Below are 17,328 nucleotides of genomic sequence, written 5' to 3' on the forward strand. Positions count from 1 at the left end.
CTTTTCCCTGTTTACCTTCTCTTGCTTCTTGTATTTGAATGTCAAATTTTATATTCAAGTCTGGTTTTTTCATCAAGAGTGCTTGAAAGTCCTCTATTTCATTGAATTACCATATTTTCCCCTGAAATATTATACTCAGTTTTGCTGGGTAGGTGATTCTTGGTTTTAATCCCAGCTCCTTTTACCTCTGGAATATCATATTCCAAGCTTTTCAATCCCTTAATGTAGAAGCTGCCAGGTCCTGTGTTATCCTGATTTTGTTTCCACAATATTCAAATTGTTTCTACTTGGCTGCTTGTAATATTTTCTCCTTGATCTTGGAACTCCTGAACGTGGCTATAATATTTCTAGGAGTTTTCTTTTTTGGGTTCTTTTTAAGAGGTTATGGGTATATTCTTTGAACCACTAGTTTGCCCTCTGGTTCTAAAACATCAGGGCAGTTTTCCTTGAGAATTTCTTGAAGGATGATTTCTAGGTTCTTTTTTTGATCATGGCTTTCAGGTAGTGCAATAACTTTTATATTATCTCTCCTGGATATAATTTTCAGGTCAGTGGCTTTTCCAATGAGATATTTCACATTGCCCTCTATTTTTTCATTTGTTTGGATCTGTTTAATAGTATCTTGATTTCTCATAAAGTCATTAGCTTCCATTTGCTCCAATCTAATTCTGAAGGAATGATTCTCTTCAGTGAGCTTTTGAAATTCTTTTTCCATCGGGCAAATTCGGCTTTTTAAAGCATTCTTCTCCTCATTGGCTTTTTGGGCCTCTTTTGCCATTTGAGTCAGTCTATTTTTAAGGTGTTATTTTCTTCAGTCAGGTTATTGAGTTGCTTTTTGTCATTGTCATCTTGCATTATTCTCATTTCTCTTCCCAATTTTTCCTCCACTTCTCTTACTTGGTTTTCAAAATCCTTCTTGAGCTCCTCTATGGCCTGTACCCAATTGATATTTTTCTTGGAAGCTTTTGGTGCAGGATTTATGACTTCATTTTGTTCCTCCCATTCCATGCTTCTATCCTTTTTGTCCCCAAAAAAGGAATCTAAGGTTTGACTGCTGTGCTTGCTTTGCTTGCTCATGTTGCCACTCAATTACTTGACTTTTGAGCTTTTTGCCACAGTATAACTCTTCTTCCAGAGAGGATAACTTTGTCCCAAATCTCTGGGGTTTTTGTAGCTGCCAGAGCTATTAGTTGGGTACCCTCTCAGAAGTCTCCACAGGTGCTGGCACCTGGTCACACATCCCAGGACCTCCACTCAAGAAAGTGATCCAGATCTAAGCAAGTTAAAGTAAGAGCGATTATCCCTCTGAATGGTTGCTTGGTCCCCCTACAATCTTCAGGCCAGGAGTTCTGAAGTAGCTACATGGAAGCGGCTGCATGGCTGCTGCACCTCAGCTGCTTCTTGCCTTCCCACCCTGGGGGTAGAGACTGGACCGCACTCTCAGTCCCCCTATTCCCGCAAACTCCACACTGACTTTTTCTTTGTCTTTGGCATTTATGGGTTGATAATTCTGGAAACCACCACAGCTGCTGGTGATCCACTCTCCTGAAGTCCACTCCAATAGTTGCTGGTTGGGGTGCCCTGAGGCTAAAACCATGGGCTCATGTGGGGCTGGGCTCAGCTCCCAGCATGCTGTGATGGACCCTTCCTGCCAGTCTGCCAGGCTGCCTTCAGCAGGAGATTTGTTTCTCTCTGTCACTTTGTGGGTTCTATAGCTCTAAAATTTGTTTAGAGTAATATTTTATAGGTATTTGAGGTGGTTATGGTGGGAGCTCACTCACTGAATTTTCTTGCTTCTATGCTGCCACATTGAATCTGGCCCCCCTGAAGGTGGTTCTTTATCCATTGTGTCACACTACCTCTCTATTATTTTCATTGTCATTCTTACTATTCATTACAAATCATTATCCTCCTCATCATAATTACTACTTGGAGAGATAAGTCTGTAAGGCTAGAGGTTGTAAAGAAAGTGGTGGACCACATTGGGAGAGGAAATTTCTTCCTCTGAGAGTTCTCTTAGCAGAGAAATCAAAAGTCCAGTCCTAATCCTTATCCTATTAATACTGCTACTGTTATTATTTATAAGACATGGATACTTGTCATCCAATTAAATCCAACTGCTATTACAGAAGGGAGCTCTGTGCTGGCTGTTACTGAGATCAAAGGAAAGAAATGGGTTTCACTGATATCTTTAGGATGCTGTCTTCTTCTATTGGCAAAAGTAATTGAACAATTAAGAAATGCTTTTAGAGACCATTTTGGCAAGTGCGTTCATTTAGCTGCAAATTGGGAGAACATTTTGGTGGAAACATCAATTATGGAGTTTAAAATGATTGTGACAAAGTTATGATTGTAAAGAAAACATCGGTGATTATCAAGGTCTATTTTCCTCTCTTTGAGAGGCAGGCAGCATTGGCACAGTGGATAAGAGGGTCAGCCTTGGAGTTGACAAGAACCAAATTCAAGTCCTTTATCAGACACATATTAGTTGTATGACCCTGGGGAAGGTGTTTAACCTTTCAGTGCCCACAGGTCACTCTCTAAAACTATAGATTATAGATTAAGTTCCCAATCTGGGTCAATGGAAGTTTCCATTCCTGGAGTTCCTGGGCCAATGAAATTAAGGATCCAGAACCACTCCTTTCCAACAAAACAAAACACAACTCTATACATTTTGCCTTTGTTTTCACTATCTGCATGGAGAAGAACTCAACCCCACAATCATTTATAAAGTTCCTAGAACACCACATTTTGTCCGTGGTGGTGGGGAAGCAAAAACAAAGACAAAGAAATACATGTTTTGGTGCTTATTTTTTTTTCAGGTCCTCTCACCTCTCTCCGATTCCATCTTGGCTGAGAAGACAGTCATAGTACTGGATGATCGGGTCACCATCACAGACCTAGGGGTACAGCTCGTGGCTGGCTTATCTCTTTCCTTGCAACCCAACAAAGGAAACAAAAGAGCCATTGTTTCAACAGCATCTGCTCATGATATTCTTCATGCCCCACAACAGGTAGGATTTCCTTTGCCAATAAATTCAAGATGGGAGTCTGGAATATAAAGAAGCCTCATTTGAGATCTCCCAGAGGTAGCCCTGTGCCTCTGGGAGAGAAAGCTGTGTCCTAGTAGAAAGAGCACTGGAGGACCTACCATGTTTCCCCGATAATAAGACCTATCCCGAAAATAAGCCCTCCCCTTACTGTGTAAGATTCCTCTAAAATAAGCTCTCCCCCGAAAATAAGCCCTATTGAGATTGCTACTGTAGTGAAGGTGATCCCCTGCGCTACACGCTACATTACGGTACCCTCTGTATGCACTGCCCCCCTCCCCCTGGGTGAAACGCACACCGCGCTCCGAGCTGCATCCAATCAGAGCTGCAGCAGTGAGCGCTGTCATCCTGTTCTTCCCCAGTGATTTGCTTGCTGGCGCCATTGAGAGCAGTGCCACGGAGGAGAGCTGAGGCAGGACAACATAAGCCCTCCCCTGAAAATAAGCCCTCTGGTGTTTTTCTGTCCAAAAATTTAATAAGACAATGTCTTATTATCAGGGAAACACGGTATGTCACATCAGAGATAGAAGTTCAAATCCTGACTCTGTCACTAACTCCTAGTATGATCTTGGGAAAGTCACTTTGCTGTGTTTCTTTATCTGCAAAATGAGGACATCAGACTAGTTGACTTCTGAGGTCCTTTTCAGCTTTAAATCTGTGATTTTAAAAGCCTAAATCACTTTAATCACTCTAGGCTTCAGTTTTTTCCTCTGCAAAATGAGGGGGCTACTTGGCCTCTGAAGACCTTTCCAGTTCTAAATCTGTGATATTAGAATCCTAAATATCTTTAATCCTTCTGGGCCTCAGTTCCTTTATTTGCAAAATAAGGGAGTTGGACTCACTAGACTCCATAGTCCCTTCTAGCTTTGATTCTTTGGGACTAGTTCCATAATCAGAAATGACCTCAGAGAGGCCAAAGATTCCAACCCATACTTAGCCATGAATCCCATCTGCAACTCCCCTGATAAGGGCTCATCCAGTCTTTGAGGGAGGCGGACCCCATCCCCCCAAGGCATTCATCCCAGTCCACTTTGGGAGAGCACTGTTTCTGGTGTGTAAGATGAACCTTCTGGTTTTTGTTTGTTTGTTTGTTTTTGCTTTTTGGAGGGGGGAAGGCTGGGCAATTGGTGTTGTGACTTACCCAAGGTCACATGGCTAGCAAGTGTTAAGTGTCTGAGGCTGGATTTGAACTCAGCAGGTCCTCCTGACTCCAGGACTGGTGCTCTATTCACTGTACCACCTAGCTGCCCTCAAGATGAACCTTCTTTTGTAAATTTATACATTTACCACTTGTCCAAATTGCCATCAGCTTGGCTATCTGTTTTTCTCCTCCATTGAAAGTCTCCTGCTATAAGATGACAGAAAGATTAAATTTCTCTACTTTTGCCAAAGCAGTGGGCTTTTTTTTTCTTTTGGTTTTTTATTCTTTCAGATTTCCTTTCAGGTCCTTTTGCAAGCTTGGCTCATGTGTGCCAATTTGCTGTTGGTTTACACTATAATTATCTCAGGTCTAAAACACTCCTCTCATTTTCAGACTTTAAAACAGAAATACTTTGAGAAGGGAACCATGAAAGAATCTTGGCTTTCAAGTACCTTAAACTCATAATGCATCCTTTTCTAAGTACCTCAAGTGAGCACCTACATTCCTTTTCCAATGCTGACTTCCTAATAAAGTTATTTAAAGTGGTATTTTCTGGAGATGTGGGCTGATTAGTTGCACCTGGAAATGATTCTGATGCTTTGCCTGATATTTCAAAATGGGCTTTGGAAAGGTCACAGCCAAATTCATTTGTATGTCATGCTATAAATTAATGCAATTAAAAAAAGTATCCATTAAACAAAATCACTGGGTCTTTATGCCAATGGAGATATGCTTTTATTACTAACATTAGTTCAATACAATGCAAATAGCACCCCCCCAAAAAAACAAATGGGCCAAACCAGTAACAACCCAATATCCTCTAAAACTCACCCCAAATAAAACAAATGCATATCATGCTTATTTTTCTAATCTTGTAAAATTAAGAAAAAATCAAATGCTTCACCAGCAATTATTAATTCTTGGATCATGTTCAGTGATGTCTTGGTGATACCCTCGGACTTTTATGATTCCAAGGATTTGGCAGTTAATGTCACCTCATTAGACAAAATAATGTTGTCCACTCAGCCAAGTCTTCAATCCAAGTGGTCCATTAATCAATCAATTGAGCAGTCAACAAGTGTTTAATAAGTATGTACTGTATGCCATCTTACATGCTAGGTAATAGGAGTTGAAAGACAGAAATCAATCAATCAAATAATATACATCTATTAAGCATCTTTTATGTGCTAGGTATCCCACAAAAGAGTAGGGGTACACATATGATAAAGGAGTAAACAGTCCCTGTCCCTGAAAAGCTTACATAATATCATGGGAGACAACATATCCACATATAAGTATGAATAGCATAAATACAGAATAATTTGAGGAAGGGTATAAGCATTTCTGTGCAAACATGCTAGAGTAAATATAGTATAAGGGAAAGAGGGCCAAACTAGGGGTTAGCATTCAATTTTACAAGTATTTTATTGAATGTTTACCATGTACTAGGACCTATGCTGTCTTCTAGGAGCAAAGAGACAAAGGTGATAACAGTTCCTGCCTATCATAGTAGGTTTCAGTTTTGCCTCTGATATATATTAGCTGTGTGATCTTGGGCTTTCTACTTAACTTCTAAGTGTCTCTCTGTGACTATAAGTTGCAGATAATTTTCAATCTTACGTTGCTACAGAGGCTTCTTACACCTGGAATCCCCTGTGCCAGGGTGGGGAACCTTCGGCCTCAAGGCCACATGTGGCCCTCTAGGTCCTCAAGTGCAGCCCTTTGAATGATTGCAAACTTCATGGGAACCTGTCCTATGCCAATGAAATCATAGGTTGAGTCCAAAATAAATAAGTGCATGAGTATATGAGTAATTTTCTCTTACTCTGATTATAATGTCATGTTCTCTTTTTCTTTTCCTTAGGAAGCAATAGTCAGTTCTTGGCTTTTGTTCAGCGATGGTTCCGTGACTCCTTTAGATATTTATGACCCTAAGGATTTTGCTGTTGCTGTCACATCACTAGATGAGATGGTGATATCTGCTCAGCCAAGCCTTCAGTCCAAGTGGCCCATTGTGGTTGCTGAAGGGGAAGGGCAAGGGCCATTGATCAAGTTAGAAATGATGATCAGTGAACCTTGTCAGAAGACCAAGAGAAAGAGTGTCCTTGCAGTTGGGAAAGGAAATGTCAGGGTAAAATTTGGGCAGAAAATGGATGAGAACCAAGGAAGCACCAATGATATTGAGGGTGTCAATCGTGAATATAAAGAACATCTCAGTAATTCCATAGAGAGGGAAGGAGACCAGGAGAGGGCCATACAAGAATGGTCCAAACATGGCACTTCTATCGGCCAGGGAGAAAGTGGCAATAAATCCACAACCCCACAGTTATCTCCGGAGGGAAAGGGGAACAAGTTCCTTGAGAAGGGCCAACTCCAGAATCATCCAGATGCCTTTACAAGTTTCCCTACCCAAGTGGAGATACCAGAGCCAAATAATCCCAATGATCTTTCACTGACCTCTAGGGGGTTAACAGACTTAGAGATCGGCATGTATGCCCTCCTCTGCGTCTTCTGCCTGGCCATTTTAGTCTTCTTAATCAACTGTGTGGCATTTGCTTGGAAGTATAGGCACAAAAGGTTTTCAGTGAGCGAGCAAGGAAATATCCCCCACTCTCATGACTGGGTTTGGCTCGGGAATGAAGTAGAGCTCTTGGAGAACCCCGTGGACATCTCCCTTCCATCGGAGGAGTGTACCACCATGCTCGACCGTGGGATGCAGTTCGAGGAGAGCAATTTCCTTCTAAATGGCAGCTCTCAGACGGCCCTGCACAGCCAACTCCTTAGGCCTTCTGATTATGTTTATGAAAAAGAATTAAAAAGCGAACCTCTAAATCCTGGCCCGAAAAGGAAACGAGTAAAGTTCACTTCATATACCACTATTCTTCCAGAGGACGGAGGCCCATACACCAACTCCATCCTCTTTGACAGTGACGATAACATCAAGTGGGTTTGCCCAGATATGAGTCTTGGGGATTCACAAGAGTTTAGAGACTATATGGAAAGACTGCAAGACCAGATGTAAACTACTTTATTATGTTTGTATTCACCTTTATGCCTTCTGTTTTGGAATGGTGGAGGAGGAAGTCCTGGCAGCAATAGGGGAGGATGAAGCTGAGCTCAAGACACGGAGGTCTGGGTGGACCACTTCACATGTGGGTAGCAGAGCTATGATGGTTTCATTTGAAGCCGGGGCGTGCCCCTCTCAAAAACCGTTTGGCGGATACTGGAAGGGTTTGGGGGGAAGGGGTCTAAGACAGCCATTTTTTGATACTGCCTGGTACTAGCACAGTGCTAATACAAATAAACTCTGACCCCTCGGGACACAGTGTGAGATTCATGGCATCTCATGATGGACAGCCGTTTGGAATTAGGACCTGGGGGTTGATTTTTTTTCTATTCCTAGTCCTTTGTAAAGCACAGTGGACATTTCCTTGCCCTTGGCCTGAGAATAGACATCTTTGAAAGATAATTGAATGTAGCCATTTCATTTTATTTGTGATGAGCCGTGCTCATAGTTTTTATATACATTTATACCGACCCCCTAGTTCACGTGGCCTCTGGTTTTCTTTTAGACAATGGAAGAGAAGAAATCTCAAACTTTCCTTTTTGGGGATTCTTTTGAGTTGTATAAAAATTTAGTTCCTCGTCTTTGCCATGCTGTTTATGATATATCTACCTGGATGCTGATTTTCTCCATGTTGGCATCTTTTAGCTTTTAGGGACAGTCCCTAAGAATCTCATCTTCATCTCCTCCTTTTCTTCTTCCTCTCTGGAATCCCTGGTAGCAGGCTGGGAGGTGGGGAGGATGTCCTTTGGCACCTTTCTACCTACAACTTGAAAAGTTTGGAGGGGAGGGGATATTAATGGGGCATTAGTCAGTTTATTTTTGTCCCAGGCAACTGGAAATTAATGGAAAACTAGGGGTCCCTATTTCATAGAGGGAAAAAAATGTCTCAATTAAAACAGCTGTATTTATATAAGCACGCTGTGGTCAACACATTTTATTATCCAAATGGAGATCTAAAATTAGAACTGATATTTGCAGAAAGAAAATTGCCTAGGAAATAGCAGAAGATTAAACTCTCTGTGTTCCTCCTCCCCACCCCAGACAATAATTATTATTATTAATAAAAATGGTATTCCAATTTAGCAATATGTAGAAATCCATCTATACAGTGTCTTGGAAAAATATCCATTATCATAATTCTGAAAGAGACAAAACTTTTGTAGGATATGCAGGGAGGGAGAAAAGGGATGGATGTTGTCCAAAAAAATCATCAGAAAGAAATGACTGTTCCTCAGTTGATGGAACAGTTTTTATGAAAAAAAAAAAAACACCAAACAAACAAACACAAAGGCTGGGAAAAGAAAAAGGAGACAATGAACCATCTCTTTATTTTTTAAACCTAAAAGAAATATCACTGGAAGAACAGAATGGTTGATCCCATCAGTGAAATGGAAATTAAGTCTACATCAGGGAAAATATGTCAAGGTCTTTATTTCATTTTTGCTGGCACAGGGCAGCATTGGGCTAGAGTGACCTCTCCTGAGGGGCTTTCTTGAGCCACTGGTGTTTACCAGTGGCATAAGATGAGCAGCAGAGAGCTGAACAAGTCATCTGGTCCACTTGCCTCTTTCTATCTAGGTTGATGGCTGATTGAGTCATATGAGACATGGGATTAGTAGTTTTATTTTTACAGATTTCCAGGAACAGAGACTCCACAAAGTTCCCCTAAAATATCTTCCAAGATTTAATCATGTCTATTGTCAAGAAGGTCTTCCTTAATTTCATCCTTCCAGGATAATGGGGTTTAGTTATACAACCACTAGGTACCAGGTAGGATGTACCAGAGCCTACTGGGAGAGAAACTTCAGATGAGTCATGCCTGAAGCCAGCTTTCTGTGGCTGTTGCATTTGTGGTCAAGATCAGAGGTTTGGTAAAATCTGAAAGTCCCTTCCTTTGGGCCAAAGGATGAAATTTTATTGCTCTGAGAAGTGTTTGCTATAAAAAGAATTGTCAATGAGAAAGAAATAAACCAAGTTTGGGGGGAAGAAGTGGGGTGGGAGGACTTTTGAGTTAGGCAAGAGATGGCTATGGAGCTATTTGAACTAAAATTTAAGGTATTTCCTATAGATATGATCCTTGTCCAATCAAGCAAGTCAGTTACAGCAGACAAACATCATGGTAAAATGGAAAGAATGATCAAGAGGATCTGGGTTCTAATCCTAGCCTTACTATTTACTATCTCTGTGAACTGGGACAAGTAATTTACCTTTTTTTGGCCTCAGTTTCTTCATCTGCACAATTAAGGGAATTGATCAGCTGATTCCTAAATTTCTTTCCAGTTGTAATTCTTTTTATTGAGCCTAGGAAATTTTTAAGACTATTTTAAAATGGATTCGTCAAATGAGACCAGAAGAAGTTTTCATTTCTTCTATTTTGAGTCTCTTTGCTTGACCTAAGAGCATAAAGAAGGTAAATTAATGGAATGAAGGGGACTAAACTAAACCAGGAGTGGGCCAGGCCTCCCTCTTCCTGCTGTTACCAGCAGGATTTGGAAAAATAAATTAACTATAAAATTAATTCAATTGAAAGAGAGCTCACTTTTGCACTGAGAACTGTAGTTAAAACAGTTTGCAAATTAAGAGTTTTTCCTAGGAGTGGGCGGGTGCAATGGGAGGACAAGCACAAAGGCCTTTAGCATATGGCAGCTATAGGAGGCCGCATAGAGAAAAGCTATGTGGATGAGGACTAAGAAGCCAGAGGTGGACCTCTGTAACAGACTGTCATTGTTCATTACAAGAAACCTGAGCCCATTAAAAATACATTGGAATACTCCACCCAACCACCCCCAAATCAGATAGAATCTGTGAGCTGCCACTGGCTGACATATCTTTTCATTTTCCTTAGCTTCATTTTTTTTTAATTGTATCTCCCTATCTTGCCCAGGCTGGGCATGCAGGGGTGACTTATGGACTTGATCCTACTCTGAGCAGTACAGACGCTTTGACCTTTTTTCTGACCTGGGATGGTTTGCCCTTAAGCAACCTGGTGGCCCCCTGTTCTTGGTGCCCCTTCATCGTAATGCTGAGCTTATTAACAATTCTGAAACAACTTGGTCCATTGCAATTCAGCCCTGTAGGTCCAAGGAGCTTCCCAGGCTCAGTCAGCCTCCCAGGTAGCTGGGCTTATAGGTGTGAACCATCACATCCCATTCAAGATATCTTTTGAGTGAGAGAGCAAGACAGTGTCGAGTTGACTTGGGATGGGCAGTTGTTTTCAAATACTTTGTACCTCTAAATAACTGGTATCAGTTTATAGATCATTCATATACAAGATATGACTGTAATTTGATCTTCCCTCTTTGCTGATTACTAAAGACACCAGGAGAAAAAATCCTGATCTGTCCATAGTTTTCTTAATGTAGATAATATAGAGGGAGAAAAACCTATGGACTGAATGATATATGCTTTTATGAGTTGAAATAGTCCGGTGATTGTGGAACTATATAGACCTGACCAGAGAAAGTCCCTAGATGAGAAATAATTGGAAATCATTGCTGCTTTTTCCTTTTGAGAATAAAAGCTGAGATTTACCCTCCCAGTACCACATTTCACTCCACGAGACACCAGGCTCTTAAATTCATAGAATCTCAGAATTGGGTGGGAGAAAAGCGGGAGAGAGCAAACAAACAAAAAAAAAAAACCTCACCAAATCCTGAAATCACAGAATCTCAGCTTTGGAAGGGATCTCAGCAGCAACATTTGGGCCAACCCAGAGTGGAAAGGAAGCCCTACTCTAGTATTCATCCTTCCTCCACTTGAAGACATTCAGTGAAGAGGTTGGAAGGACCACCACACGTTGAGGCTGCGCATTCCACTTTGGCATGGTTCTCATTGTTAGAAGTTTGTCCTGACCCCGACTGTATATTTCCTGCTTTGTTGACTTTCCCATGTTGCTCTTGGTTCTGCCTTCTTGGCCCAACCAGAACAGGTTCAAACCCTTTTCTACATGAGAGCCCTTCATATATTTGAAAACAGCTATCATGTATCTCCCCTGCCCCAGCCCTCTTTTCTTTTGGTCTCAAACTTGTTCTCATTCCTAGTCACTTCAGCTGTTCCTTATTTGATAAGAACTCAAGCTTCTTCAATGTCCTGGTTTCTGTCTTCTGGACACTCTCCAACTATGAATGTCTTTCTTAAATTATGAGATTCTTGAACCCAGAAGTTAACCCAGTGCTCCAGATGAGGTTGGACCAGGTCAGAGGACAGAGACACTATGCCTTCCTTTCTCTGTCATGCTTCTTCTAATAAAGACCTGAAAAACATTCACTTCTTTTGGCCACCAATAAACTAACCTGTAGAGTTCACTAGACAATGGATTTAGAGCTGATTTAGAGCTAGAAGGGAACTTAGAAATCATTTCATCCAATTCTCTTATTTTACAGATGAGGAAACTGAGGCTCAGAGATACTATGTGATTTGTCCAAGATCCCAAAGGCAATAAAAAAGTAGCAGAGATCAGATTCCTACGAATTTGAGAAGAGATTTGAGGGTAAATTGATCACTCCATTAGATAGCAAGGTGAGAGGATACTAAGTGCTTTCCCCCTTTCTTTTCTTCTTTTTTTTTTCATATTTTAGGACACACATGGCATGTCTTCCATTTGTGTGTGGAATCAATGAAAACTGCCATTGTGAGGATTTTATTTTGCATATTATCCAAGCTGGCATAGTGAGAAGCAGAGCATCTGTCCCATTGGCACATCTGTTTAATAATAATTTTTCATCTCTTTCCTTTTAGGCCCTTTTGGTTGTAATCTATGCTTAAAAATTTTGCTAAGGTAATCATAAAGTCTTAGAATTAGAACTTGGAAAGAGCAGCTTGAGGGATCATCCCATCTAATAGTGTCAGACTCAAATGGAAATGAATCCCTGAGGCTTAGAAAACCACAAATTAACATTATCTATTTGTATTATTTATTTTGTTAAACATTTCCCGATTATATTTTAATCTGGTTCCGGCTGCACTGGGGATTTTTGAGGGCCTTGAGTTTCACTCCTCTGATCTAATCTAATCCTTTTATCTTCTTAAAACCTGAAGTCAGACAACTCCACACAACTCCTAAAGCCCAAAGTCACACAATGCACATATGTATTATGTCATATATGACATACATATACACATGTGTTTGCATGTGTTTAGGAGCTAAGATTTCAACCCGGGTTCTCGAACCCTACTACAGAGCCAGCATTCCTTGCACTGCCCCCCATAGACCTACCACTTCTGATGCAGAATGGTTAAGTCAAAGAATAATACTAATTGATGGCTGGAAAGGAACTTTGAGAGCATCTGGTCCAACCCCTTCTACCTCAAGAAAAACTTGAGGTCTAGAAAGGTTCAGGGACTAACCCAGTTAGTGAATGGCATAGCCAGGTCTAGACAGGGTTCTCCTTACTAAATAAATGTCCACTCTCTACTTACTATTCTTTCTACAACAGTGCATTGTCTAACTACCCAAAAGGACCATTCAGATCGAACAAAGGGGCCCTTAACCTAATATATCCATATAATTGAAATGAAAAAAAAAAAGAGTTATCTCAATGCTTGACTCAGTACTCTACTCCACTGGGTGTGTGTGGGAATAGATATGGCTTAACTGGTAAGTATAAATGGATCTCTTAGCTTAAGGCCAAGCACCATTTTATGTAACATATAGAGAGGAAGTGAGGCATTATGGGTAGAGTGCTAGACTTGGGATCAGGAAGATCTGGGTTCAAATCTCCTCGCCGACACTTATCAAATTTGTGACCCTGGCCAAGTCTCTAGATCCTTATGAGTCTCAGACATTAATCTACTAAGTCATAGCCATAGTCTATATGCATTGAGGGAGGGCATTTCCCCTGTAGGAGTCTACCATGCAGTTGGTTGGAGATCTACATCCTTCTTGTATAGTATATCATATGAATAACTACATAACCTATGAGGTATTTTAAATGGACAATGGTAAAGTTATGCTAAATGCATAGAATGAATTTTTTGTTTTTTTCTTTTTTGAACTTAATGCACACGATATAGCAAAGATGCTAAAAGGTATATTGGAATGAATGCATTTGGAGGGAGTAATGTTCAAGGTAGCACGCTGACAGTGTACATACATCACCCCTTGAAATATTTAAATGGAAGAAGCAAACTGACAAGTTACACCCTCTTGAAATGCAAGGAATTCAACAATTCTGACCTGGAAAGAAAAGAGTTTTTTTGTTGGGGTTATTGGTAGTGATGCTGAGGTCTTTAAACCTCATTTTTCATTGTTCTCTGGAATTTGTTTTTGCTTCCTCTCCCTCCTCCCCTTGAAATATTTCAGAAATAAAGTTTTCCGATATAAAGGTGTCTTCTAACCACAGGGTAAGTCATCATTTTTAACATGGAAATAAACATTTAAACATTCTTCAATTCTGTTTCATTATTTTAACCATAAAAACGTTACCCTTTTATTTCAGCCATTTGTAAGGATGACAGGATGCAACCCATAATGAGAAGAGACAGATTTTTTTTTTTAAGATGGCATGAAGGTCTCCTCACCACCTGCCCCCATCCTCCTGCCAATGGGAATCAATAAACAGCCAGTGACCATTTCAAGAGCTGGGATGGAAAGGGATAGTTAATCCTAGGGTTTTACTATGTATCCACTCACTGGATTTCATTCTCTCATGTCTATGCTCTATTGTAGAAGTCAAAGCAAAAAGAGCCCACTGCTGGTTTGGGTTCCATTGGAATTTTCAGAGAACAAAAGTAATAGAGAGAGAACATGACCTAGTGCAGAGAAGGTTGGGGTCGGAGTCAAGGAGACCTATATTCAAGTCCTAACATTACGTGTATTAGCTGTAGGCTGATGCACAAGTCAATATTCATCCCCCCCGCCGGAAGTTCTCAAAGACTGTCAATTAGAGAGGATTTGGGGCAAGTCTGCATCACTGGAGGTAATTACCACACTGGTTCTCTTCCACAGGTTTAATAGGTAATATTTATATAGCCTCTAAGGTCTGCAAAATGCTTTGCATATTTTCATCTCCCTGGATCTTCACAATAAACCTGTGAAGTTGGTGCCATTTTTCTCTTGATTTTACAGATGAGAAAACTGAGACAAAGAAGATATGTGACTTGTCCAGGGTCATGCAGCTAAGTAAGTGTCTAAGGTGGGATTTGAATTTGAGTCATTCTGTTTTTAAGTCAGCACTCTATCTGCTATGCCAGTTTGCTGCCAATCAGTGGCAATCCATGGGATTTAAATAGGTTTTCTTTAGGACAATTAATTTCTTAGGGTTTTTTGTTTGTTTAGTTTTTGTCTCTTGTTAACTCTGGGCAATGAGAACAGGTTTCCTTCAGTTCATTTTTATGTTCAGAGAGACTCAGAGATTAAGAGACAGAAAAGGAGATATTTTCCCAGTCTCCTGTGGCAAAATACAGTTTTATCAGTGGCCCCTTCTCCAGACCAACCAATCTCCTGAAGGATGCTACGGTTGAATGGGACAATCTACCTGTAGGGTCATCCCTCCTCCATCTTCTCTTTTGACTCCATTCCTAAAAGGTCAGTGGTTCTCTTGTGAAACCAGTGGAACAGAATGATTTGGGAGGCCTTCAGGCCCCAGAGCAGGAAGAGTCCATCCATTCATTTGACAAGCTTTTATTCGGCACCTATTATGTATTATGGCATTATTAGGCTGCCCAGTGGATAGAATGACAGGCCTGGAGACAGGAACACCTGAACTCAAGTCCAACCTCAGGCACTAACTAGCTATGTGATCTGGGGCAAGTCACTTACTCAAACCCCTGTCTTCCATCTGTAAAATGGAATTAATAATGAGACCTACCTCCCAGAGTTGTTCTGAGGATCAAATGAGAGGATATTTGTAAAAATGCTTAGCACATAGTAGACTTTGTATAATCGTTAGCTATTATTATGACCCTGGGTTGCCTGTAGAGACAGAAACAGAAAGGGGAAAGAAAGTAGCCCCTGCCCTCCTGGAGGTTACATTCTGCTTACATTCCAAACACTGTCATAAAACATATACTTGGGACCCCTGCTCAGGTGTCTGAAAATTGTTCATAAAGTAGAAACCGTCTTTGCATTGAAAACTCAAATTAAAGCATGTTCTTTGCCAAAATAGACACCGAATTGGGTGCTTTCTCTCCTGGCCAAGAATGTGCATCAAGAGACTGCCACCCGCCTCCTCTGAAAAGTTTAGGTAAACGATGCATCTAAGTTTTCAGTCTGAGAAGAGAAATGTTTCTGGCAGGCCTTGAGTGGCTGGGTACGTCTTAATAGCTCCCCAAAGCTCGATCTGTTGTTTTATCCCATAGTACAAGTACCGAGCAAAGAAATGGAGGTTGAGACAAAAAAAAAATTGTCTCCATGAAATTCAGGCAGCCGAACAAAACACTCTAATGCTTCCGAAAATTTGGCAGGAGAATGAGTGGAAATGCTCTCGGAGGTTTGCAACCCCACTCTCATGATCAGCGTTATTATTTCAAAGCACTTTCAATCATTGGTTTTTCCACTTATGGGCATTGTTGTTTTCCTTTCTCCATGGAATGAAGGGAAATGGAGCTGATGACCTATGGAGGTGCCTCCCAGATGTGGAATGAGGTGATTTAATGTCATCTCTTTCGGAAACTGAAGAAGAAAAAAAGAAAGAAAATACACCTTGAGACTTGGGAAGAGTGAATTCTTTTTGTGTTGAGTTTCCATCTATATTTGTCCTCTGATTTTTATATTGACTTAAGACTGGTGAGTAGTTTCTCCACCGGTATATATTTTGTTACAAAGTTGTATACAGTTCTCATAGATCATATGGTCACTTGAGCTGAGAACAGACTTACTTTCTCTTCTGCTCTGAAGCCACCTTCCCTTTGCTATTTATCTTGTATGTACAAAGTGATTGACATGTGGGCTCCCTATTAGCATGAACGTACGTTCCTTCAGAGCAGTATCTATTTCTGCCTTTATTTGTGTCCACAGCAATTAACACAGTATCCAGCACATAGTAAGCACTTAATAAATGTTTGTCGACTGACTTTTTAGCCCCCAGGTTCTTAACTGTGCGTGTGTGTGTGTGTTTGTGTGTGTGGGCCTCATGAAAGTCTGGTGAAGCTTGTGGACTATTCTCAGAATTGGGGTTTGTTTTGTAAATGTATTATATGTTTTCCAATTACAAGTTTTCAACATACATTTTTAATAAGATTTTGAGTTCCAAATTGTTCTCCCTTCCCTCCGTCCTCCCCAAGATGGCAAGCCAGAATTATGTTTTTAAATGTACAAAATAAAATGGCAGAGGATTATGAAGGAAGCCAATTAGATTGAAATACAGTTCTTCCCCCCCCCTGTCTTCTCTCTCTCTCCTCTCCCTCTCTCTCTCCCCCTCTGTTTCTCTCTCTGTCTCTGTCTCTCTCTCCTCTACCTCTATCCTGTCTCTTCCCTCTCTCTCTGTACTCTCTCACTGTACTCTCTCCCTCCCTCCTTCCCTCTCTTTCTCTCTCCCTTTGTTTCTCTCTCCTCTCTCTCTCTGTCTCTCTCTCTGTCTCTATATATAATATCTATGCAGACCTAAATATAGATCTATTATCTGTGAATCATTTCTTTATACATGTATCCTAACTCTTTCTCTCCTTCTGTCTGCCTGTCCATCTGTCTGTCTCATCTGCCTATTCAAGTTCTCAGACCCCAGGTAAAGAAGCCCTGTTTTAGCTTGGGTGGGTGGGAAAAGGTCATTAGGCCATGGGAATAACTTCTGTAAGTAATCATCTCTGTCTTAGGGGCAGTCATTTTTATCATCAGTCTCATGTTCTCTTCCCCTCTTTCAGAAGTGCAATGGGTTGGAGTTGCTGGGCTCTTTTGCCTTTACTGGACTGGGCCTTTGTACTCAAGATCACAGGCTCCTCTGTCTGTTTCTTTGCCCAGCTCCCGACCCGTAGCTGAGTCTGAGAAAAAAAGGGGGGGGGGGAACAGCCATCTGACACATCTCTGCTGTCCATTAGAAATGAAGTACTTTAGACACAGAAAGAGATGACTGTTGCTATGGGAATTGAGTCTGCGTGACACTGATTTTCCTCCTCCCTTGCAAATATTTCTCTTG

The 17,328-nt window shown here is 40.9% G+C and overlaps 1 protein-coding gene across 1 annotated transcript in view; it reads left to right on the forward strand.

Moving 5' to 3' along the window:
* LOC138157799 (transmembrane protein 132B-like) overlaps positions 1 to 13,648 on the forward strand; it is a 137,820-nt gene extending 124,172 nt beyond the window's left edge. The window contains exons 4-5 of the mRNA XM_069083641.1: positions 2,823 to 3,014; positions 6,056 to 13,648. Of these exons, the coding sequence (XP_068939742.1) occupies positions 2,823 to 3,014; positions 6,056 to 7,213 (1,350 nt within the window). The 3' untranslated portion in view covers positions 7,214 to 13,648. The remainder of the gene's footprint in view (positions 1 to 2,822; positions 3,015 to 6,055) is intronic.
* The last annotated feature ends 3,680 nt before the right edge of the window (positions 13,649 to 17,328 follow it).

Source organism: Petaurus breviceps, unplaced genomic scaffold (genome assembly GCF_028583685.1).
Source record: "Petaurus breviceps papuanus isolate PSGF00001 unplaced genomic scaffold, PetGlider_PUasm1.0 101, whole genome shotgun sequence".
Lineage (NCBI taxonomy): Eukaryota > Metazoa > Chordata > Mammalia > Diprotodontia > Petauridae > Petaurus > Petaurus breviceps.